Source organism: Emydura macquarii, unplaced genomic scaffold, assembly GCF_026122565.2.
Source record: "Emydura macquarii macquarii isolate MOO-44397 ecotype Brisbane River unplaced genomic scaffold, CSIRO-AGI_Emac_v2 contig_1451, whole genome shotgun sequence".
In the NCBI taxonomy this organism is placed as follows: Eukaryota; Metazoa; Chordata; order Testudines; family Chelidae; genus Emydura; species Emydura macquarii.
In genome coordinates this window covers 21,299,864-21,323,540 of record NW_027131588.1, presented here as the reverse complement: position 1 = coordinate 21,323,540, position 23,677 = coordinate 21,299,864, and the positions used below count along the sequence as shown (strand labels likewise).

At 40.0% G+C, this 23,677-nt stretch overlaps 1 protein-coding gene across 4 annotated transcripts in view; it reads left to right on the top strand.

Annotated features, from left to right (window-relative positions):
* Nucleotides 1-23,677, top strand: part of NCBP1 (nuclear cap binding protein subunit 1) — a 36,305-nt gene that overhangs the window by 9,477 nt on the left and 3,151 nt on the right. For all 4 annotated transcript variants that reach the window (XM_067553330.1, XM_067553329.1, XM_067553327.1 and 1 more), the window contains 14 exons: nt 512-633; nt 1,385-1,454; nt 3,116-3,331; nt 5,480-5,577; nt 6,616-6,679; nt 7,957-8,067; nt 9,994-10,058; nt 12,068-12,130; nt 12,621-12,695; nt 14,155-14,258; nt 15,742-15,864; nt 17,110-17,212; nt 21,156-21,249; nt 22,749-22,852. In XM_067553330.1, coding sequence (XP_067409431.1) covers nt 512-633; nt 1,385-1,454; nt 3,116-3,331; nt 5,480-5,577; nt 6,616-6,679; nt 7,957-8,067; nt 9,994-10,058; nt 12,068-12,130; nt 12,621-12,695; nt 14,155-14,258; nt 15,742-15,864; nt 17,110-17,212; nt 21,156-21,249; nt 22,749-22,852 — 1,412 coding nt within the window. The remainder of the gene's footprint in view (nt 1-511; nt 634-1,384; nt 1,455-3,115; nt 3,332-5,479; nt 5,578-6,615; nt 6,680-7,956; nt 8,068-9,993; nt 10,059-12,067; nt 12,131-12,620; nt 12,696-14,154; nt 14,259-15,741; nt 15,865-17,109; nt 17,213-21,155; nt 21,250-22,748; nt 22,853-23,677) is intronic.

The following is a 23,677-nucleotide window of genomic DNA, read 5'->3' as shown; positions in this document are numbered from 1 at the left end:
TCTAAGTAATAGTACCAGTGCACAGTATTTTTGCCTTACCAACATGTATGCAGTGTAGTTATAGCCGCATCGGACCCAGGATATTAGAGAGACAAGGTGGGAGAGGTAACAACTCTTGTTACCTAATTCTTTTAAGAAGTTGTCCAATAAAAGATATTACTTTGCCTGCCGTGTCTCAACAGAAGTATAGTTAACCAGCTACTTAATGTGCATGAACATGCATGTTTCTGAGATCCACACACTGAAATACATTCAAATGCAGAATTGCTGAACACATCTGTGTGTTCTTGTGTCTCTATGAACTTCAACTGAAATATAGCTGCACTTCCAAAGTAATGGTTACTAGTTCGATTGTAGGTGACATGTTTTCTCCAGCGTATTCAAAGGAACTTATTCTATCTAATCCTTGCATTTATGCCAAGTAAAATGAGATGCTTCTTGAGAAATTCCTTGTTAAAAGTACAGAACTTAATTGTATATTGAGATTTTTTTTGGTCCTTGTTCACTGCAGGTGCGATGTGACTGGTACGTGTTTGCGTTTCTGTCCTCTCTTCCCTGGGTTGGGAAGGAACTGTATGAGAAAAAGGATGCTGAGATGGACCGCATCTTGTCCCAGACAGAAAGCTATTTGAAGTAAGACTACAGCCAACAGTGATCCTCTCTTCCCTTGTACCTATTGAAATATAGGATAAATAACTTTATTGGTCATTTAAAAATAATCTAAAATTGTAAAAATCTGATGATTTTCGAAAGTCTGACACAGTGAAAAATAGCATAGATTATGGGATTTTTAACACTAAATGATTTAAGCACCTCTTTCATACTAGTAGATGCTCCTGGTTTTTTTTCCAGTTGTCTAAAACTTGTTTAGCTTTTATAATTGTGATGCAAAAAAGCTAGACCTCTGTTCCTTTTGTTTCGTTTTGAGGGTTTGTTTAACAGCAGCTCATTAAAGATATAGGATTTGTCTTTACCACAGTGTTGGCTTGTTTGCTGCCCCAACCCGACTCCCATCCACATACAGATCTCTAGCTCAGGTTAAGTAGTGCTTTAAACTTGAGCTAGCTGGCCTGTTGGGCTATGGGTTGAAGCTTGAGCACTAGTAATGCAGTGGGGACTCTAACTTCTCTGTGCTCCTGATACAAACACTGCTAACTGTCACCGTTGTAACTGGAGGAGCTAACTCAAGTGTAGGTAACTCGACACTGCAGCGACAATAACCCCTAGTAGCGCTTCAAATAATACCTAACAGATTAGTAAATGTTAGTTTACTATACAGCTGCTCTACCAAAGAGATCAAATGCTGTGTGTGCACAACAGAAAATGTTACTTTTTCTTAGGTTACAGTTTCAAAATAGGTAGGTTTTCTTTTTATATGTAATAGACGGCGTCAGAAGATCCATGTATCCATGCTACAAGTTTGGACTGCTGACAAACCACATCCCCAAGAAGAGGTAAATGGATTTTATTTACTATTGAATTAGAAAAATCTGGAGCTAAAGAGGTTAATGTTGTAGAAGCAAATATTTCTTCCTTTCCCCATGTTTTGTGTTATCCCCAGTAAGTTCTAGGTAATCAGCTGACTTCAACTACTCAGGTCAAAACCTCTGCAAACCGTGGTCATTCTAAGGGGAGACACTTGTTTTCTGACAGGTTGCTTAGGAAAACACTTGCTGCTGAATTAAGCAGTGGCTGCATTTGTGAGATCACGGCAGGAGGAGTACTGTGGGATTCCCTGCCTAGAAAGGTCTTTTTGGAAATCATGATGCCACTAGTTATCTAGTCACCATTTGAGAGAGTTACATTGTGTTGGAAACAACATTCACCTTGACAGAAAGGAAACCTGCTTTGTTTGCCCTTCAGCGGCCTCATTGTTTGCAGCTGTGTTGTGTTAGCCGGTAGCTCTTGGTGGCCTACCTCTTGTCTCCTTCACACTCAGAAGGACCCCACCTACTGTTGTGTGGCAAGAAGCGCAGGCAGCACTTCCAGCTCCTCACCCTTAGGAGAGTTGCACTGATAGCGATGGCCAGGGATCCCAGCTTGACCACTTCATGTGGGAGATCAAATAAACTGTCTTTCTGTGAAATGCAGGGCTATTAGCATAGTTCATCCCCCTCAGTAACACAGCAGGCAATGGAGCAGCAATGGAGCTCAGAAAAACATGCCAGTGCTCCCCCTTCTGCTAATGTGTTCAGTACTCTTGACCCCTCGCACTCAGGATCATAGCATCTCCTTAAACTCTGTGCCTCTGAAGCTCACAGGAGAAGATCTGTTGCAGAGTAAGCATAGGCTCTGTTCAGTAAGCAGCACTATAATCCAGTAGATGTGGACTTCTGGGTGTGCTAGATTCTGCACACTACCCAAGCAAAGAGGGAGTACGACTCCTCCCCCCCGTCCTCATGGGAACATGATGCCACCAGGATACTGAGAAGCTACAGGCCAGATGCAAAATGTATAGAGATGTCACATGGTTAAAAGTGCTGATTACTGAGTAAATAAAGTATCAATCAGTTTCTGAAAAATTCTCTAGCAAAGTTTTCATTTTGTTTTCTAAAGTCAAGAAATACAGCAAATGAGGATATGAATTGTAATAGCTTCTGTTGACCTAAAACATAGAGAACTGTCCTTAGAAGCAATTGTCTCATTTCAGTATTTGCCTAGTTTTCTCTCTTGTGGCTTAAATAATTTGCTGCTGCTCCTGCTTATGTTGAATATATCCTAGGTTTATGTGCTCCCATCACTTACACAAGAAGAGCACTGGGGTATTTTATTATTTTGTTAGAACTTAAAAGTGGCCACCCTTGTGAATATGTGGAACTATGAAGGCAACTTTCTTCTGTGTATAGAATTACTAAATTAACTAAACATCAGTCTTTATCTCCTAAATGAATAGCTGGTTGCTAATAAGCAGTCTAGCTAGCTGCTTGGCTTTTCTGAATGTGAGAGTGATGGAGTTCAGTAATGAGAGAATCCTTTTTTGAAAATGCCTGACGCTCTGAAGGGCTTCCTGGAGTGGCTGTTGGAGAGACTAAGCACTTGAGAGTGACAATACAGAATCTTGTGATCTCCTGAGATACTCTGTGATATTCATGAATATTTCCTGTCTTGTCTTCAGTATTTAGACTGCCTTTGGGCTCAGATTCAGAAGTTGAAAAAAGATCGCTGGCAGGAAAGACACATTCTGAGGCCCTACCTTGCCTTTGACAGCATCCTCTGTGAAGCGCTGCAGCACAATCTGCCTCCTTTTACTCCACCACCTCACACTGAAGGTTCAGTTTACCCTATGCCGAGAGTTATCTTTAGAATGTTCGACTACACGGATGACCCTGAGGTATGTGATCTTCAGGGGGTGCAGGAAAGTGAGGGTTTTGCATACTGACATCTAAATTTACAGCAAGGGTCACAAAGCCGGTGGAAATACAGCCCAGTGCTGGATGAGACACGGACTTCCCCTTTTTATGGACTGATAACCAGTGTGCAGATCAGTGGTAATTCTGTATGTTTTGATGCCCCTGGAGAGATACCAACATGAAACATTTACTTTGGCAGTTCATGTAATCATACACATCAGCTTGGTTTGACAATTGAAAATTGCCTGAGTTAATATCTTAACATGTGACTTATATTATAAATGTGTGTACTACATACAAAAGAGATGAGATTATATGATAAATGAGTTTAAGGTGCACTTTTGGCTACCTTCACTTGGTCTTAGCCCACTTATCTATCTCACCTAGATGACTGATTTCTGGTGTTTCAAACACCTGAGTGGTGTTTTTTTTTTTTTTTTTTTTTTAAGTCTGCCAGAGAAACCTTCCCCCAAATGCAGAATGTCCTTTTCTCTCCTCCACCAAAATTATTTATCTGGCCCAAAGTGGGACATGTTCTGTCTTAGATCATTAATAGCTTTTCTACAAAAATGTCCCAGCATTCAAGGCTGTAACACTACCTTGCTGAGCTACAAACAGGATCTTTATACTTCGGTTGAAAATGGAAGACCCAGCGCTTGAAATAACTGACTTTGAATTGTGGCATTTTGAGGTGTAGAAAAGTTATTGGGGCACCTGCAGAGCCCTGTACAGTTAGGGTGCATAGTAACTGAAGTGGTTGACTTAACAGGCAGAGGTACATAAAAATACTTCAGTGAAGCATTTAAATTTTATAAAGTAGTTGTAGAGGTTATTCTCTAATATGTGGTGTGCACAGTACATGATGCCATGGTTTAAATGTTTTATTGGTACTGAGATGGTTTGAGATGGTTGGCCTAGCTCATGGCTTTTGCAATTTGTGAGTAGTGTAGTGTCATGCCAAACTGTTAATAAAATCATTATACCATGTCATCAGGTATCTTGTGTGTGTAAAAACTTTTTAAAAACTGCCAAATTCTACACACACTAATTTTGACCTCATGTGTATTCATATTTTTTTTTTTGAATATGTGTATTCATATATATATATATATTTTTACATTTTCCTGTGAACAGGAACTGGTATTCTAGTCATTATGGGAAGAACTAGTAGGTGCAATAACTTTCTTACTGCCATTGATTGTCTTTCAAGGGCCTTTGATATAATTTGAGCGTGCGTTACCATTAAGTAGCAATATATTTAGTGAGCTACTCCTGTCTATTTTAATATATTTCTGTAACCATTTCTTTACTATACCTGGAAACACAAAAAGCATACCCAGTGTGGGAAGTGAGAAGTCAACTTTGCTTGCCTTAAAGGGGGCATATTGTGACTAGAATCTCATTTCATCTGGTTCATATGAATGGTATAGTCTGACTTCTTTGCTGTAGCTGAAAAAGATGCTGTATCTATGTGCCCATTGATGTGATCCTCATGTGTGGAGTAACTCATTATGAATTGTAGCTATTTGATGTAATATTCAGAAGCAGTTGGGATATAGATGGTGTGTGTGGCCATGGGGAATATGCTAGGATAAAATTCTACAAAAGTGCTGAATATATTATTGGAAGCTTAGCTTAAAAAAGCATCAAGTGGTGAAAATGACAGTAAGTGGCCAAAACAGGTGTGGTTGAAATTGTAGGTGGATATTAGAAGTTTAATCTAATTGACCTAAGGTCTCATCTACAAACAAGACAACCTGGTACAAAAACCTAGATACGAATTCTAGTGCTGTCTGTGTTTTGTTTGAAGTAGTCATTAAAGACATCACTTTATTTGAAACTACCACTTTGTACTTTAGCAGTTTTAAAATGCTCTATGGAACAGATTGCTTAGAGGAAGTTTTTTACACCCACCAGCAAACAAAGTATTAAATCTCTGTGAATAATTAATTATCTGTAATAGAACTGTTGACACAGTTATAACTACAACAGTGTGACCAGGCTCCATTAATTATCCTCACATCTTCAAAAACAATTAAACATGGCAAGTGCTATTAATCCTGGGAGCTGATTCACTTTTCTAACTTGCATCAATGACCTTTCATAGATCTTAATTCCTTTTTTGATAGGGCCCTGTTATGCCTGGCAGTCATTCAGTTGAGAGATTTGTAATAGAAGAGAATCTTCACTGCATCATCAAATCCCACTGGAAAGAGAGAAAAACGTGGTAAGTATCTTATCTCTGAGTGAATAAAGGAGAAGTGTTACAATGCCACAATACCATCTTGAATTTTTTAGCTCTTTGTCTTGAACATCGTGACTTTCACTAGAGACCTTGTAAAATCCTGAAATGACTGTTGTCCAAAAGCTTGAGATGAACAAGTCAGGAAATCATCTTCACTAAGCTTATATCACTTCCAAATAAGCCAATAGTCTTAGATGGTTAGGGATAAAAAGCAGGATTTGTGTTGGTGATGACACGAAAGACTTGTGCAGCTTTCTGATTCTACAGAAACTAGAAATCCAGTGGTCTTGTGAAGACTTTAACTATTCAGATTAATGGGAGGATTCCTGTCTGTCTTTCCACTTTGCTTGTGGAAATTGTCTGGAGGTGGTTGTAAATTAGGGCAAGTGGACTAGGCTTAGAATAACTGAAGAGTGGCATTAATTTCCTTTGGGGCAAATGCTGGATAATGAAGAGTTCATTAAATGATACTGCAAAAGTCAGAAGGCCTCTTGTATTTTCCATTAGCTCATCCTGTATTCAGATATCCGTAGTAAAATAAATGGGCCATGGGGAGGTGGGTCAGCAGGCACTTGCTAATGAGATAGACTCATCATTTGGTTCATGAATCAAATCCAGGCAAAGCAAGTGGTGACTGACTTCAGGCTTTTGTGTCTCATATAAGAAATGAGTTTGGTTTTAATCCAGTTTTCAGGTGGGCAGGTATTAGCATTATGCAAAGTATCCCAAAAGCTTGAACTAAATGACATCTTTGTTAGGAGTTTGAGTATTCAAGAATTGCATGGGCATGGAAAGTAAACATGTCCCTCCAGATTCAGGTGTATTTGCGGGTAAGCTTGCACAGATGCTTGTGTTGTACCTGTTCTGTGTGTCAATCATTTGATTGACTTCGGTCTTCAGGCCTGTCAGATTGACACCTGTCCTACAAAAAATGAACCATTCCATAAATCATTATTGCTTGGCACCTAGACCATATCTGACGTGTTGCATTCTTAATCACGTGTATTTCTCTCTCTGCAGTGCTGCTCAGCTACTGAGCTATCCAGGAAATAACAAGATCCCTTTGAATTACCATATAGTTGAGGTATGCGTTTTACACACAGTATCTCGTGTACACACATCATTTCTCCATTTCTAAGAAATAGACTCCAAACCATTGTAATCCATTCTTTGGGTATTGAAGTGGCCTGAAGGCTAGGATGTAGTTTCCCACTGACTTAGATTATCACCCTGCAATTTTAATAAATGGATCGAGTTCAATTACTACTATTGCAATAGTATTTCCTATAGTGGCATTTTCCAAGTTTTACCTGTGGTTTTTCATAGCTGGCGATCTTACTGATAGGACAGCTGGTTTAAAATGAATAAAAGGAAGTATTTCCTCACCCCACGCACAGTCAACTTGTGGAACAGTTCGCCAGAGGATGTTGTGAAGGCCAAGATTATAACGGTGCAAAAAAGAACTAGATAAGTTCATGGAGGATAGGTCCATCCAATGGTTATTAGCCAGGATGGGCAGGGATGCAAAACCATACTTTGAAGTTTCCCTAGCTTCTGTTTGCCAGAAAGTGGGAATGGGTGACTGGATGGATCACTTGATGGTTCTGTTCTGTTCATTCCCTCTGAAGCACCTGGCATTTGGCCACTGTCAAAAGACCGGATACTAGGCTAGATGGACCATTGGTCTGATCCAGTATGACCATTCTTATGTTGGCTTTATGTTTTACTTCTGTAACTTCTCTATCTTGGGTCATGAAATTTAAGACTACTTTTGTTTATAGTTTCACTTTCAGGTTCTCAGTGACTAAGTATATTGGTTGTAGACCATGCAGGAGAATAACTGTTTAAAAAAATCTTTTTGATAGTTTTACAAGAGTTTCTTGTTTACAAGCAAATATGGAGTCAAACTTAAGATGTCTCTTTTAAAAATCAAGACAACTTTTTGAAAGACTGTACTGTAAGCTACTGTAGAGGTGCTGTGTGGGTGGGAGAGTGGCATTTAAGGTGGTGGGGTTTTTAGTCTCACTGTGTTATGAGGGGCCTATCTGATGAGTACCTTGGGCTCTTGTCCTGAGTGGGTCTTGCAGTAGTTGTTGCAAAAACTTCTAAAAGGCTGCAGATGAATAGTATATATATGTGCTCTTAAAAGGAGAGGCACTGTTTTGGAGCTTTGTTTTGTAAACACATTTTACAATCCCCACAGCATGAATTTAACAGATAAAACTTTCCTTATTTATGGTGTATAGTTCCTTAATACTGGTATTGGTCAGCATTGTGCAGACTCCGACATGGTGATGGAGATGTGTGCATGTGCCTAGACTGGGCTTTGATAATGTGCTTTTTTTCTTTTTCTCCCCTCAGGTAATATTTGCAGAACTGTTTCAGCTTCCAGTTCCACCACACATTGAGGTCATGTACACAACACTTCTGATTGAACTGTGCAAACTTCAGCCTGGCTCTTTACCACAAGTGGTATCCTTTCCTTGTTAAGGAGCCCTGTAGCTCTGAATTCTTTTTTCATCTCTAGAAAACTGAGTGTTGGCACAAATTTTAGCAGAGACTCCATAACTTCCTTCTCCCCATATTCAACAAGCAAATACTTTACGCATTAGTATTGCATATGTGAAAGAACAATGTAGGCAAATAGCCATTGTAGTTTTGTTACCTTGTGTCTAGTGCTAAAGTAATGGGAAAAATCTCCAGTGTTTTAAGCACTCATTTTAAAAATAAATCCCAAGTGCCAGAGCAAAGATGACTGTAATTGTGCTGTTGTTGAATCATAATGCAGGAAACGGATTATCAGTAAACCTGGCATATTTACTTCAGTCAATGGAGCACATGGTTTCTCAGTTACTATATCTGTGTGTAGTATAACTCTTTATTATATCAGGGTCTAAAATCAGATTACAAATAGCAGCATTTATGTAAATTGTACCACTAGAAATTTCACTTGAAAGTGAATAAAAGTTCTAAGGCTGGTTAATGTTGAGATCACTTCCTCATCAGCAGTAAAATGTATGTAGTTTTATAAACTAAACTTGAAAAAATATATTGTTAGACTATATTCTCCTTACTTACCTGCAAAGATTTAAGTAGAGATCTTTGTCCTGCAGGAGACAAGGACATCGTTTAAATAGTGCAGGTAGCTTAAAAAGCCCTTATGGTATAAGACTGCTGAAATATCAAATTTCATATCCTATCAAAGTTTCTTGTGTTCTACAACTCAGATGAAGACCCTGAAATTTAGAATCAAGTTTTTGTCATACTTATAGTATCTCAGCAGTGTCATCTGAAATGAACCCGCTTTAAAGGCTTACTCTGGCTTCTAGAAGATCAACGCTACAACAAACTTAAAACTGACTGTGGATGACTTGATTGGGTGAAAAAATTGTCTGTTTCTAACTCACCCCAGACTAATAGATTTTGCATAATAATTTATGCAACAAATTTGTTGCTGAAATAGCTGCTGCAGTCTTGCTGCATCATAGTGGGGATGTCTTTCCCTTTGCCATCTTACACCATCCTATAGCTTTAAATATATTAGCAATTATGACTCATAGAGGGCTTTCATCCATGTTTGAGCTACCTTCTATTTAAATCCTTCCCCAAAATCTCTGCTCACCCTAGTGGTGAAAACAATTGTAGTATTCAGAGAAACGAAGATAAAAATGAGTAAAGGTGGTTTGTTCTTGTTGCTTCTTAATGAGTTCTCTAGTGTATTAAACTGCATCCTCTCTAAAAAGCTGTCTCGTCAGAAGCCAGAGTGCTGAGCTTACGGACCCTTTGGTCTCCATAATGAGCTAGATGGTAGCTAGTATCAGTAGGGCCTAGTCCACATTTACCCAGAAATTTGGCGTAACTCCCGTCGACTTTGTAGCTTCCCTTTAGCTTGCTGTCTCCACTGTGCTGTGTCGATGGGAAATGTGTTCCTATCAACGCAGCACTACGCCTTTGGAGGAGGTGGTTTAATTGAATCGACTTCTGGATCGATTGGGTGGGTCTTCACTTCCACTCAATCAATCTGGATAGATCGATCTGATGGCAGCGAATTTGCCACCATCATTGGGTATATACCCTTTAATGTGCAACTTCCATTGTCTTGTGCTGGGAATTCTGATTAACAATAAAAGTGGTAAACGTCCCACTGTATTCTATTAAAAAAAAAAAAAAAGTACTCTCTTTATGAGAAAGAGACTAAAGTCTACCTATTGGGTAACCTCTGCAGTTTACCTGTTTTCAGTGAAATTACCATGACTTACCCCTAGCTTGCAAGAGTTGAAAAGTGCAATGTTACTAGGAAAGACCCACCCTTCCGCAAACCCTCTTAGGAAAGTGGAAAGAATTAATGTAAGTTCTATTTTATCAGACTCTCCGTTTGCCTTAATTAGAAACTTGTAGCTCGCACAAGCCACAGAAATGCTGTACATGCGTTTGGATACGATGAACACTACGTGTATAGACAGGTATGTACTTGTGCATTTCAGGAACAGCAGAAAGTTTTCTTCATTGTACATTGATGGATTGAAAATGGGTCACAAGAAATTCTTCCTAATACATAAACTGTAAATCCTAAGTATTTTAACCTTTGAGCTCTAGTTTTGAGCCTTCTAAACTCAGGGATGGGAGTCTACTCAGCTCTTGCCTCACCTTTCTCTGCTGTCTGCTGAGACCCTTCTCTCCCTACTCCCTGAAGTAGTTGCCTTCTACTGCCAACTCTCTGGCCTCCAGATCACTGGTCTGTCTACAGGCCAGGTGCAGTTATGAGCTCAATGGCACTTCCTCCCCGTCCACACCCTGCTCTGCTGATACATGCCATTTCCATTCTCTCTCTGCTGATACTTGCCATTTCCATCCTCTGGCCTGATGGAGGGGCTGAGAGTTGGTTTACAGTGGGATAGCATGCCAAAGGAGGGCAACAATTCGTTGTTCTCAGGGTTATGTGTGAAGCTTGTGCAATCTGTTGTAAGAATTGCAGTTGCTATGGAGAAAAATCACTAAGGCAACGTGCATATTTGCAATAAGCTATCTTTGCTTGTATGAATAAATAAATAGATAGATGGGACCAGTGAGGTGAATCTGGCAGAGCATGAAACTTTCTCCTGTCTGTCTGTCTCAAAAAGATCAGTGACTCTCGCTAAATCTAAAGTATGTCTGCACTGTAGCAGTGTGCAGACACTGCACGCTGCCCTACCTCCCCCTCCCGCCCTCCCATCCTGCATGGGTATAAATAGCAGTGTAGGAGTGAAGAATGCTTAGGTGTGCAGAGTGCAGGCACACCAGAACTTCAGGGTATATATTCTGCATGTCTCTCTACAATGCTAGAAACAGGTACTGCTTGCGCATGTAGTGTTCCACTGCCTCCCCGTTGCCGGAGCCTTTCCCTGTTGCTGGAAATTTTCCACGCTGCCTCCCTGTTACCAGAGCTTTCACGGCCACATGTAGCTACGTGCATCCTCCACACCCCTGCAAGTGTAGGCAAGGCCTTAATGTTTGGTATCTGAGAACATGTATGTTAAGTTTACTCCTTAGAGGTGCCTTAGAGACGACTAAGATGGAGCCACCTGGAACCAGATAACAAAGTTTTGCCTTTATTTTGGGGAGAGCTTAGGTAGTGAGCTAAAACTGCAAATTTGTCACTTTTCATTCTTCCTTGTTTGATGTTTCAAGGACTTCATGTAGATTTTTTTAAATGTTGCAGACTAGTAATTGCTCTGAGACCTTAACTGAGACCTGATTGATTGATGGCTTTTAATAGTTGGGAGGGAAGCTGTACTTTACAAAAGACTGTAAGGACCGTTATCTGCCAAACTAAGAGAAACTACTCTGCATGCTTGAATCATATTTTAGTTGATAAAATAGTGACTAGAATGAAAAAGAAAAATCTAATCACCCCCTTTTGAAATTGCCTGTTGCACTTTTATATGACTATGACCAAAGACCTCTGTAGGCACTCTTCACACCTTACACACTTGTCAAACGTGGCTTCAGTTGGAGTTTGATGCTCAGCAGCTATTGGTAATGGGGGAGAGGCTGTGTAGGGGGTGAATTTCAAGTGTCTAGGGGACTTAGGAACACAAGTCTCACGTATTTGCAGTGGAAATCACAAGTCCCTTAAGTGCTGCTGAAAATATCCCACTTTAACTTCTTTACTTTAGGTGCTCAGTTTAACATTGCTGACCGTAGTATACCAGTGTGTTTGGCTTCTATTATAAAAGAAGCTTTAACATCAACTCTGACATATCAGACATGAATACACCTTTGTACCTGAATGGGTGACACCCTAACGACTTACCGTGTAACTTTTTTCTGTTCATCATTTCTCTAACCACCTTTATGTTGGGACACATTTTTCTAGACTATTGGAATGCCTTTAGGCTTTCATTTGACAAATATAATTGAAATGCTCATTTAATTTTTTGTTCTGTGAGTTGTTGCATACTTAATGGAATTATAACATTTCCCTCTTTAAAAGGTTCATTAACTGGTTTTCCCACCATCTGAGTAACTTTCAGTTCCGTTGGAGCTGGGAAGATTGGTAAGTTTCTCTCAGGGTCCCCATTTGAGCCAGATATTGCATACAACTTTCAAACTTATCCAGAACTGCTAATAGTTGTCCCCAGCTAACTGTAGTTAACATCCCTCTAAAGCACTAATCACAATAGTAGTATCACCATAATGCCTTCACTTGATAATCGTTTTTATTAATACAGGATGCAAAATATTGTCCTTGGGTAACTGTGTAACTTAAATATATCACAATCCACTAACTGCATTTCAAACAGTTGTTTACTTTAATTAGAAATCACTTATTTCACTATATATTTGCAAAGATAAGACTCCTTGTTGGCAGTTAACAGATTCTAATACCATTATGAATTAATACTCCCATCTCAAAATTGCTCAGAAGGAAAGACAACATTGTAGCTTAACCAGCGAACACTTTGTGAACACTGAGCCACGCTAAGAGCAGATTAAGAAGCAACTTCGACACTTGCTAAAAGCTACCAAATTTTGTCCTTTGATAGGTCAGATTGTCTTACTCAGGACCTTGAAAAGCCCAAACCCAAGTTTGTAAGAGAAGTCTTGGAAAAATGCATGAGGTAAGTGAGGCTTTTGAACACACCATCTTAGGAGCATGGTGTTTATTAGCAAGTTTGTCTGATCATTGTTTTTCCATACTATTGACCAGATTCCTTTCAACTTGGTGCCAGTATATGCACTTATGAACTATGAAGGGACCTTTTTCCCCATACAATGCATCCTCTTAATTCAAGTTTTCAGTAGACGTGTCAATGTGTTCTGTTGTCTTGACTTGATTAGTGTCTTGGAAATATCCCAGTAATGGTGCATTACCACTCTCCTAATGGACAGGAGAAGTGACGCCTTTAAGTGAAATATCCAGACCTAGAGTTCATGTTGAGATGCAAGTCCAGAAGGTTAGACACTTCCCTGGACTTGGACTTAGGTGATGGAAGTTGGGTGGGGAGGGTGGCAGAGGAAGTAATGTTGCTGGAAAGTATTGGTCATTCATAAACTAAATGGAGGTGGGAACATGCTTTTGCGTTCTGCCTTATTAATGGCTTGCAAGTAACACAAGCCCACCTCTGATGATACTGCTGCTGAGTCATCTCGAATGGAATCAACATTAGCAAGCACTCGAAGAAGAAAAAACGGTTGCTTACGTGTAGTAACTGTTGTTCTTCAAGATGTGTTGCTTATGTCTGTTCCATGACCCACCCTCCGTCCCCGCCATCGGACTTGATGGCAAGAAGGAACAGAGGGGGCATGGGGTCAGCAGCACATCATATACCGCGGCATAAATACACGGCACCAGAGGGTGCCAGAGCCGGCCCTATGGATGCTGCTAAGGGGAAAAAATTTCCAGTAGCTGCATGTGGGCACATGCCCCCCTAGAATGGAATGGACATGAGCAACACATCTCGAAGAACAACAGTTACTACAGGTGAACAACCGATTTTTTTTTTTTTTTTCCTTTTTGAGTCAGGAAGCATAAGAGTAAAAGCACCAATTGGTAAAAAAAAGAAATACTTTGTCTGTGGATCCCTCCCATCTCACCTCAAATGGTGGTAGGCTAATTCTTAAATGTTTATAAAGGTTGAATGGAACTGAGGGTTAAAATGAAAAAGTCAACATTAGTTTTTCATTGATTTTTTTTTTTTTAAATTGTAGCACCAGTATCCTGCCTGTGAGCCACATAGCATCACCAGTGTTTCAATAAAATGTGCACTGACTGATGGTGCCTCTTAATCTTTCTCTGAGCAAAGTTAATTATGTGATCTTGAGAATATAATTTTTCTTGAAGTTATTCAAATCTAAAATGTCCATTGGAAGGTCAGTGCAGAAACTGGTTTTGTTGGCTCTTAATGTCTGGCAGGAACTATCCTTGCTAAAATATAATAATAATAATCCGACTTCTTCCTTTTTGTTTTGCCAAAATTGAAACCTAATAAAATAAGAGCCTCTTTAAGGCAATACCATGGGATATCCCTAAAAATATTCCCATGATAATTCTATCACTATTGAAATTTTCTCTTGCAGGCTTTCATACTATCAGCGAATAATAGATATTGTTCCTGCTACCTTCTCTGTCCTTTATCCTGCAAACCCATCATGTATTTACAAATACGGAGATGAAAGCAATAGTAAGTATAAAAGGTATTTAGAAGACTTTAATATTTTGATAGCGTTTTGAAGAAAAGGTTCATTTATGTTTTGAGATATGACCAGGCAAGGAAACACTTCAGCTTCTGAGTCAAATTAGTTATCTTTTATAAAAGAAAATTCACAGTGGAAATAAAAAGGTTGACTTTTGACATGGAAAAATTGCCGGAGTGGGGTACAGTAATGTAATTTAGGCCTAAAACTTTGATTTGGGCTAAGTTGGGGGGGAGGATTAACTGAAAAAAGGTTCCTATTAACTTTAAAATGGCAATGAAAACACCTTGGTTTGACGTTAATTATGCTGCAACATTTGCAGCCTGAACATTTCAGCATCATGCTAATTGCAAAAAAGCCTAAAAGTCAATCTGGCTTCTGTTTTCACAGTCTGAGCTCAGTGATGTGCAAAAATTGAATAGCATCATGAAAGATAACTTACTGTTCTTGGAAGTACCACGTTTGTTTCAGAAACAAATGAAAGAGCTCTTGGTAAGCTCCAAAGAACTCTGTCTAATAAACGAAGGAAGCAAGCAAATAGACCTTATGTAAGACAATAGTTAAGGTGAAGAATGATGTGGAGAGATTATTTGTGAAGAAAAACTAGGATGAGTTTGAATAAGAGGGTGTCTGCTAATCAAGAACTGAGGCTGCCCTAAGTATAAGGAGTGTCACCATTGAAGGCACATAGATGAGTGGGAGAAAGAAAGGAAGAGCCTCTTCAAGGAAGTAGGAAATGGGAGCACAGATGTAGACCGAGGAATGGTTTTATAGGGCCTCTAAAGCGGAGGTCAAACGGGGACTGAATTTGAGGTAGGAGATTGAAAGGAAGAATTCTGTGGAGCTGCTGATGTGGACAGTGGCATGAGGAACAGGGTTGTAGCAGCAAGATTTTGGGTAGATGGTGAGAGTTGGGAGGCAGAAAAGATTACACGTATCTAGGCGTGGATAAATTCTTGCTGCTGGAATAGAGGTAAAGGTGAACTTGGGAGCTAGAAATGACAAAACAAGTTATTTGAGTGTTCTAGAAAAACATACTTCTCCTTTTCAGTGATGTGTGTCTGAGTAATCTCTTCAAGGCCTTCAGAGTTTGCCAAGCTTTTCTGTGCGGAGACACTGCCCCAGCACTTAATGTCCTCATGGCCTGGAATTGAGTGTGGTTAAAGTGGCATTACATAATTTAACTACTCACTGAATATTGAAACAAATTCACAGCTTTAGAGAAATTAGAGATTTGTGAGTTGGCAACACATGGTCCAGACACAGCACGTGAGCCTGCAGCTTGCTGCAAAATCCATATTCCAAGCATGCCAAAATCTCAGTTCTATTAATACAAAACGGTAATTGTTGACTTTACAGTGTTCAAGGAAAAGTGTGTACTTTTTCTGAGAAATGCACAAGCTGACACAAAAGTAACCCATATTCATTGCTGCTAATTTTGAAGATGATCAGACCTTTTGTCTTGTTTAGAGTCTCTTCCGGGATATACTGTTGCACTCTGTTTGACCATTGCCATTAAAAATAAGGCAAGTAATGACGAAATCTTCGGCATCTTAAAAGATGTGCCCAATCCTAACCAGGATGATGATGACGGTAAGGATATCTGATATTACGCATTACAAGGTGTCGTCTTCTGTGTTCAAAACTACTATCACTATCCTGTAGAAAGAACTAGGAGTTGTGCCTGGTACAATGCCTCATGACTTCAGACACGTTCTATGTTTAAGGTCACTTAACAGGAAACGGAAACAATGTGACATGTTCAGTGTATTTTTGTATCTCTCTTGCCCTAGAAAGAGGATCCGTTCTTATCAATAGGATAGTAGCGGGGAGGAGTAAACTGGTACTTGAGATGTACTGTTGGGTGGCTGTTGCTGACAAAGATAGTATGAAAGAATGGAATATTCCCACCAAATTTCCCCATCAGGCTGCAATTCTTGGTGTTACATTTTCTAGATCAAAACTAACATGGTTTGTGTCCTAATTATGTGTGAGATCATCTCTTCATAGATTACCTGAGCAGTTGAGATAAGCTAAGGAACTCAAGCTGCCTTTCCCCTGGTCTAAGTAAAATAGACATTCCTATAAGAGGGCCTTGACTTGAGCTCTTTTCCCAGCCTCACCCTTGCTCTAGACAGCGCCAGTGTCTGACTGGCAGGGCTTATCTGCTCTCAGCTGTCTTAGAGGAGAGGGGTAGAGGTTTGAGAAGTCATGTCTCAAGTTGGTAGCTTGGGTGAAAAAGAACTTGAGTAATTCAGTAATAATAAATATATGAGATTGTACAGGCACCTCGATGAAGATATAAAAATCAAAATACACGGAGATAATAAAATAGTGTAGGAATGTTCCAAGTCAGGGGAAAGAATGGGTGATGGGGATCCTAAAGGGATTAAACTGGTGTTTGTTCTCTAACAAAGCTGTTGATATGAGCACTTTTGAAAGTCGTCAATAGATTTTTGCTAGGTTTACTAAAACTCTCAAATGATAATGGAATCTTTGCTGCTGGTATGAAACGAGTTTGAGGATTGCCTCCTAGTGAGGAACAAGGAGTAGTTTAGTCCTAAATGTACTTCAGTAGCTGAATGTCAGTGAGGTAAGACTATCTCTGCTTGGCAGCACCTAGCAGCCTGAGGGAGGTGCTGATAAAACTGCAGCTTTTAGAGACATTTACTGATTCCCTCTTCAGGCTGCAAAGCTCAAATGCTAAAAGTTAAGTTTTGCAAAATAAAGAAACCATGAATTACCTTCCAAGCTTTGTTTGGAGGGTTAGATTTTGATAAATACTTCTAATACAGATTTTAATTTAACCTACTGTTTCAATTTTAAAACCTCTTTCAGATGAAGGATTCACCTTTAACCCTTTGAAAATAGATGTTTTTGTACAGACCCTGCTCCATTTAGCTGCCAAGTCCTTCAGCCACTCATTCAGTGCTCTAGCAAAGTAAGTGATGATTTCTGGGCTTATGGAACACATTTTGATGAGAAGAGTGAATTGCTTGGTGGAGCTGTTCTTCCACAAGCTTCAATGTTTTATATGCTACACAACGTAATGTGAAAGGAAGGAGAGAAGAGCTGATAACTTTGTTATTCAAGGAACGGTAGTGTGAATCTTAATACATATTTTACTCCATCAAGATTCTGCACGTTCTGAGACATGCCTTGGCTTGTTCCTCGCTTGGAAGAGTGCAGCAATGGGTGGGCAGATTTTCCAGTGCCCCACCAGCATAAAGTACACAGCTGCAAGTTTGTCCATCCTTTTGCCCATGCTACACCTGCCAGGGCCAGTGCACTTTATGTGGGCATGGCATGGGTACATGAACCCTGCTAGAGTCCTGGAGGGCTCATAGAAGAACGGGAGAAGGTCTTTGGTCCTGTCAGAATATGGCTAAGGAAGGAAGTAGGTCTGACAACATCATTTACATACTGGTGGTATTAGACACTATGCAAGCTTTTCCATAGGTAAGATGCAAAATAGATTCAGTTGTGATAGTTGGAGTGGTATCGAAATGGAGGCCGTAACAGAAAGCTATCCCTCTGAAATATCAGCGGTGACCTTCTACCAGGGTGCAAGAATCTTCTAGGAAAATTGTAGGTAAGCTAACCAAAGCATGGGAGAAGTGCCAGCTCAAAAAGAGGTTAGCTAATGTATCAAACACTGTTCTGACCGCTTTTCCTGCTCATAACTGATATGGCATGGTCTAAAAACTCCAGATTTGTCTTTTATCAGTTGTGCTGAGTGAGGCTTGGTGTCTCGACTTGGGCTCTCTTGATGTAACTTAAACTGGTTCTGCATATGTTATGGTCCTGTGGTGTTCATTCTTCATGGTGCAGAGCCAGACAGGTGCAGGTGGGGAGGCAATGGGGGTGGGTGGATCTGACCTGGGGGAAGCAGGAGGGAGAGCTACATGTTGGATGCATCTGTGGAGGAATGGGGCCCATTACTGTGCAACTTGCAAGCTCCATTTGGGATCCTGTGATTATTCAGTTAAAAGCTACCCACCCCCCAGGGGTGGTGTGGGGTTAAATCATTGAGCAGAAGTGAAAAGTGTAAATATCTATCATTAAAGGGAAACACTCCGAAGGGAAGCTTCCTCAGACAAAATTGTTATCCTGGAAATGCAGTTAAAATAATTAAAAACAAATCCCCTATAGAGCTTTACCTGTGTGCCTGTACCATCACTCAACCTAAACGAGAGACATCTGTCCTCCAGTACCTCTCATCTTCATCTCATTAGGGACTCAGCCAAGTGACTTACCTGTACCACCGGTCTCCATTAAACTGTTCTCTCCTGCATTTAAACTCAAGTTCAGTTTAGACTTTAATTCCTATGTGTGCCTATAAAAATTCCAGTTAGATTGTAAACTCCTTCTGGTAGAAGTTTTACTCTTTTACTACAGTGTTAAGCGTATTTGTGCTCCATATAGAACTACTGATTATGCAGAACGCCTCACTGTAACCTGAGGTTACAAAACTGTCTGTATAAGAATACAGAGTTGGTGCAAACTTACTGATATAAGTGCAATATATTATAAATCTCTGTACTGTGGTATTGCAGTGTTGGGAAGCACGCGCGTTTGTTTTTAAATCCTAACTGTTAAATGTGAAGTGTCTTGGTTTAAGACGATCTTGTTTTTTTGACGAGTCAGTTTCTAAATAGAAACAAAAACTCACCCAAGGCTTGTGTTCTGTTTCCATCTGTAAAGGGGGGAAAAAAACTAACCACACATTCCTGGGTTTTATTTTCATGTTGGGTTATTGTAAAGTAGCAAAGACCACAATAAAAGTGGAGCTGTTACCTGGTGGTATTTAGGAAAAGTAAGAATTGGAAATGAGCACAATGCAATCAGTAACTTATGGCTTAATATCTTTCTCAAAGGTGATGTGCAAGTACTGTACTTAAAGGTGATGGTTGTGTTATGTCAGAATGCTCCAGATACCAACTAGATTTCAAATGGTCTGCGTTACCCTTACTTTCAGGTGACAGTGCTCCCTGGTTTCAAGCATCATCTGCACCTGCTTAGGTGTTCCACTCTGCACTGTGCTGGTGACATCCTGACTAAGCGGGGCCAGTATGAAGGGGGGCAGGTACGTGGTGCATTTCTTTACTATATGGCACGGTTTTGCCAATTTCTTTTTACGTTGTAACTTTTGGAATATAAAATATCTTTAAATTTGCAAAACCATGCCATATAGTGGAGAGAACCCATCATATGAGCCCCCCTGCAGTCTGGTTCCACTTGTGAGATCACAAGCACAGCATATACTGGGACATCTCAAAGCAAGAGCGGCTGATAAATAGACAAACCTCTGTGCTGGATGTCCCAAACAGCAAGCAGGCAATGTAAAGTTATGCCATCTACAAAACGACCCTAGGGATTGTACGATAAAATACAGATTAAGCAACTATAAATATGACACAAGTAGTTAAATCAGTATAAAATCATATGGTAAATCTGTCAGGCTTTTTGATATAAATGTCTTAAATTTGTCTAAGCAAGATAAAATACATCCTAGAATATTTTTTCTGGATTTTTTTTTTTTATTCCAAGCCCCTGGTACAGAAGCTTTTGAACACTTAGACATTCTGTTGCATCTGTTTAAAATAGGTTCTTTAAATTTCTTTGATTAAACATTGTGTATGTAGTTAAAATATGCTGTGTTACAATATGGCACTTCATGTAAGTTATGTGGTTCTGTATCAGTTCATTCCCAAATCAATGTATTGGTTTCTGATCCAGCAACAAAACATGACATGTTTTTGGGTTATATTGCTGCTTAAAGGGGCTACATAAACTGCCACTGGAAGAAGTGTAGCAATTCATTACATGTCAGCCTCTAACCTGCAATCAGTAGTACCCTGTCAGCCTGCGGTAGCTGCAGAGCCCTGTTACCGTCATTGGCACACATGGGCACCATTAATTGCAGCATTGGGGCTTAAAATGGTAACTTCCATTTTATGTCTCCACAGTAACTTCTGTTATGAACACTCGCATCCTAACACACTCACTCCCCTGCTGCGTTTTGATGGTATGGGATAAGATTCTGTAAGGGCAGGTCTACCTGGGGGCAACTCAGAAGAGTTAAGGCAAATCAACCAAAGCAGTAAAGTCAATGTTCGTAAGTTTAAAATGTTAAACACGCATGTGACTGCTCTCATTCAGGAGAAGAGTGGCAGTAATTCTCTGTGGATTAAATTACAGTGAATTCAGGGCTGGTCTATACGAACAATTAGACTGTCCAGCTGGGGCCTGAATTACCCCACCTTAGCCTGCTGTGGTCTCGCTGTGTGCACCCTGATGACACATTTTAACAGAGTGCTTTACCTGTGTCCTCAGGGCACGCACAGACAGTGAGATCATAGCAGGCTAGTGTGGGGAAGATTCACACCCCGGCTTGCTGCAAGCCTAACTGTTCATAGACAGGCCCTAAAACCACTTTACTCCAAATTGGGATCATCCATGTGGGGATTTAACCCTCATCGGTTTCAAGCTAGTAGTTGGTTTGCCTTCACTTTCCCAAGTGTTCCTGTGTAGACACGGCCTATGAGAGAATGGCCATGAATTGGTCACAGTGGGTATGGCTACACAGCTCCTGGCAGTGAGCCTCCCAGCTTGGGTCCGCAGACTTGGGTTTGCAGGGCTCATGCTGCTGCACTCAAAATAGCTGCATAGACAGCGCTTCCTAGGCTTCAGAGTCCATGCGCCAGCCCAAACTGCAGTGTCTACACAGCTATTTTTAGAGCAGAAGCATGAGTTTGAGTCTATTGACCTGGGCTGGGAGGCTCATTGCCATGGGCTGCATAGACCTCCCCAGCCAAACTTTTACTGGACCACTTCAACCACCTGCTGTGCAGCCACTGATCGCTTTTATTTATTATAATAAGGTTTCATGAAGTCTTCAAAACACTTGCCGACAGTGATGAGGGGAAGCTCCATGTGCTGAGGGTTGTGTATGAGGTCTGGAAGGACCATCCACAGGTAAGAGGGGTGGTTTCAGATGTTTGCTGGCGCTTACATTCTCACAAAAAATGAGATACAACAAAAGGAAAAGCCTGGACACTGAATTGTTTGCAAAGACAAAGTCGCATTTTATGTTCACTTTAATTTAAAAAAACAAAACAAAAAACATGGCCATTTTTTACTTAAATTGTGTATTGGAAAGAATTAAAAATGTATTTATTGGTGTTACTAATAGCTCCTACCATCAAAATTTGATAGTTAATCTTTTTCACTGATGATGCTACCTCCTTTTAGCATTTATTTCAAATTGATATCAGTTTGGCTTTCAGCTTCTCACCACAATGTTTGGGTTACTCACCCTGCAAGAAAATGACTCTTGTTAAAACAGCCATTTCCACTGGAGTTGTGAATATTATGGAATCATTTCTCTTGGCCTTGCGTTTTGTATCACAAAATCTAAACTTGGGCCAAATGCTTCAAGTGAAAAATAGAAGTCTTTATCTCTTAGAACTTGCTCTGACTGCAGACGTAACTTGAAATCAAAAATAACAAGTGGTTACAATAAACTTGGGCTCAATGTAGTGTGCAAATGGAGGGCTTGTAGAGTTGACTAGACTAACTGATCTGGCAAATTGGTTATGCGATATGGCTGTTGCTTAAAGACAGACTTATTCTTTAGCTGTTACACTATGATTTAGCAGTAAAGTTAGTAGACCTTGTCTACACTAGCACTTATGCTGGCAAAACTTGTAACTCGGGTGTGAAAAAATACCCCCCTGAGAGACATGCGTTTTTCTGGCTTAAGCGCTTGGGTGGCGAGCGTGATGTCGGCAGCAGATGGTGTCCAGCTGACATAGCTACCGCTGCTCATTTAGATGATTTTATTATGTTGGCGAGAGAACTCTCTCCCGTTGACATACTGTGGCTACAGAAGTGCTTATGCCGGCAAAACTTGTATCGCTCCGGGGGTGTTTATTCACACCTCTGAGCGACACACATTTTGCCAGCATAAGTGCTAGTGTACACAAGGCCTCAATGTTCACTTCAAAGTAGCGAGAGACCCAGTGTCCACATGTCAGTTTACAGAGAGAGTGGAGAGGTTTTATAAAGCTACAGAACACAGTTTGTGCACCCATTGAACTAAATATAGATACAGATTTAGCTGAATTGTTGCAACGCTTCTAGTGTGAACACTGTCTGTGGACAATCTTAAAACTAGTTCAGTGGAATAGTTGCACCAGTTCAACCATATCTGGTTAAAAATGCACCTTTAGTTAAACTTCTCTACATGCACAGTTGAAGCAGCCTCTAGAGAAGCAGCTGCCCTTAAAAAGGGCATTCATGCTGCACTAGCTAATGAGAGCAGAGGGGTCACTGGAGAAGTTACTTTTACTTGTTGCATCCTACATTTCACATCAGCAATGAACAGGTAGAATTGAATATCGCTTATTACCATAGGTATCGTGATCCTATAATATAGTAAACAGAATTTTTTCTCTTTTCCTCCCACAATGCAGATGATTGCTGTGCTTGTGGATAAGATGATTCGGACACAGATAGTTGATTGTGCTGCCGTGGCAAACTGGATCTTCTCTCCAGAGCTTGCTCATGATTTTACTAGGTAACAAAATGAATTCTCTGTTTTTGAAACTAAAATTCAGTTGGTGTAGACATATTTTTACTGTAAGTGGCTAATGTCCACTGAATACCAGTTTTATTTTGCTCAAATACTGGGCTTTATTATGTTAAGCAAACAATTTTTTAAAGTAAAAATCGCTTGCATATGACGTGCAAAGGCAATATGTCAGCCCCTCCAAAAAGATATTTATCATTCAACGTTCTCCATTTAGAGCTGAGTCGCAGGTTTATAAGGAACCCAAGAATCCATCTCCTCTAGCTTCCTAACAGTGGCCTATAAGTATGCCTCTTGAGGAAGGTACACCCCTACCGTCACCATGCAAACTGCTCATTGGCAGAGGGACTGTCTTGTTCTGCAGTAGTATAGCACCTTTGCACAATGGGTGCTAGGTGCTGCTGCAATACCAAAACAAAACAAATCATGGGGAGTTGTGAGAATGTCCCAGACGCAGACTGTGGTTCATGTAACTATCTTCTATAATTGCTGATATTGTTGTTATTGAATTTTTCACTCAGTGTTATAAATTAATAGCATATTGTATTCAGATAAGTACTTTTTTAAAGTCAATTTATTTGTTCATATAGCTATAGTGAGTATCCAAACCATTAAAGAATCTCTTAAAGTAAACAAGGCTGAAGAGAAAAGGCTATCACATAACAGTATCCTAAGAGTCTAGCATCTTGATATTTAACTTGACATAAAATGTTCAAACTAAACAAATCCATGGTGTGCCCCATGCAGTCCTGAATGAACTCAGAATAAAAATACCATTAGTATTTCAAGGTAAAAGAGAGGAAAGATCCCACT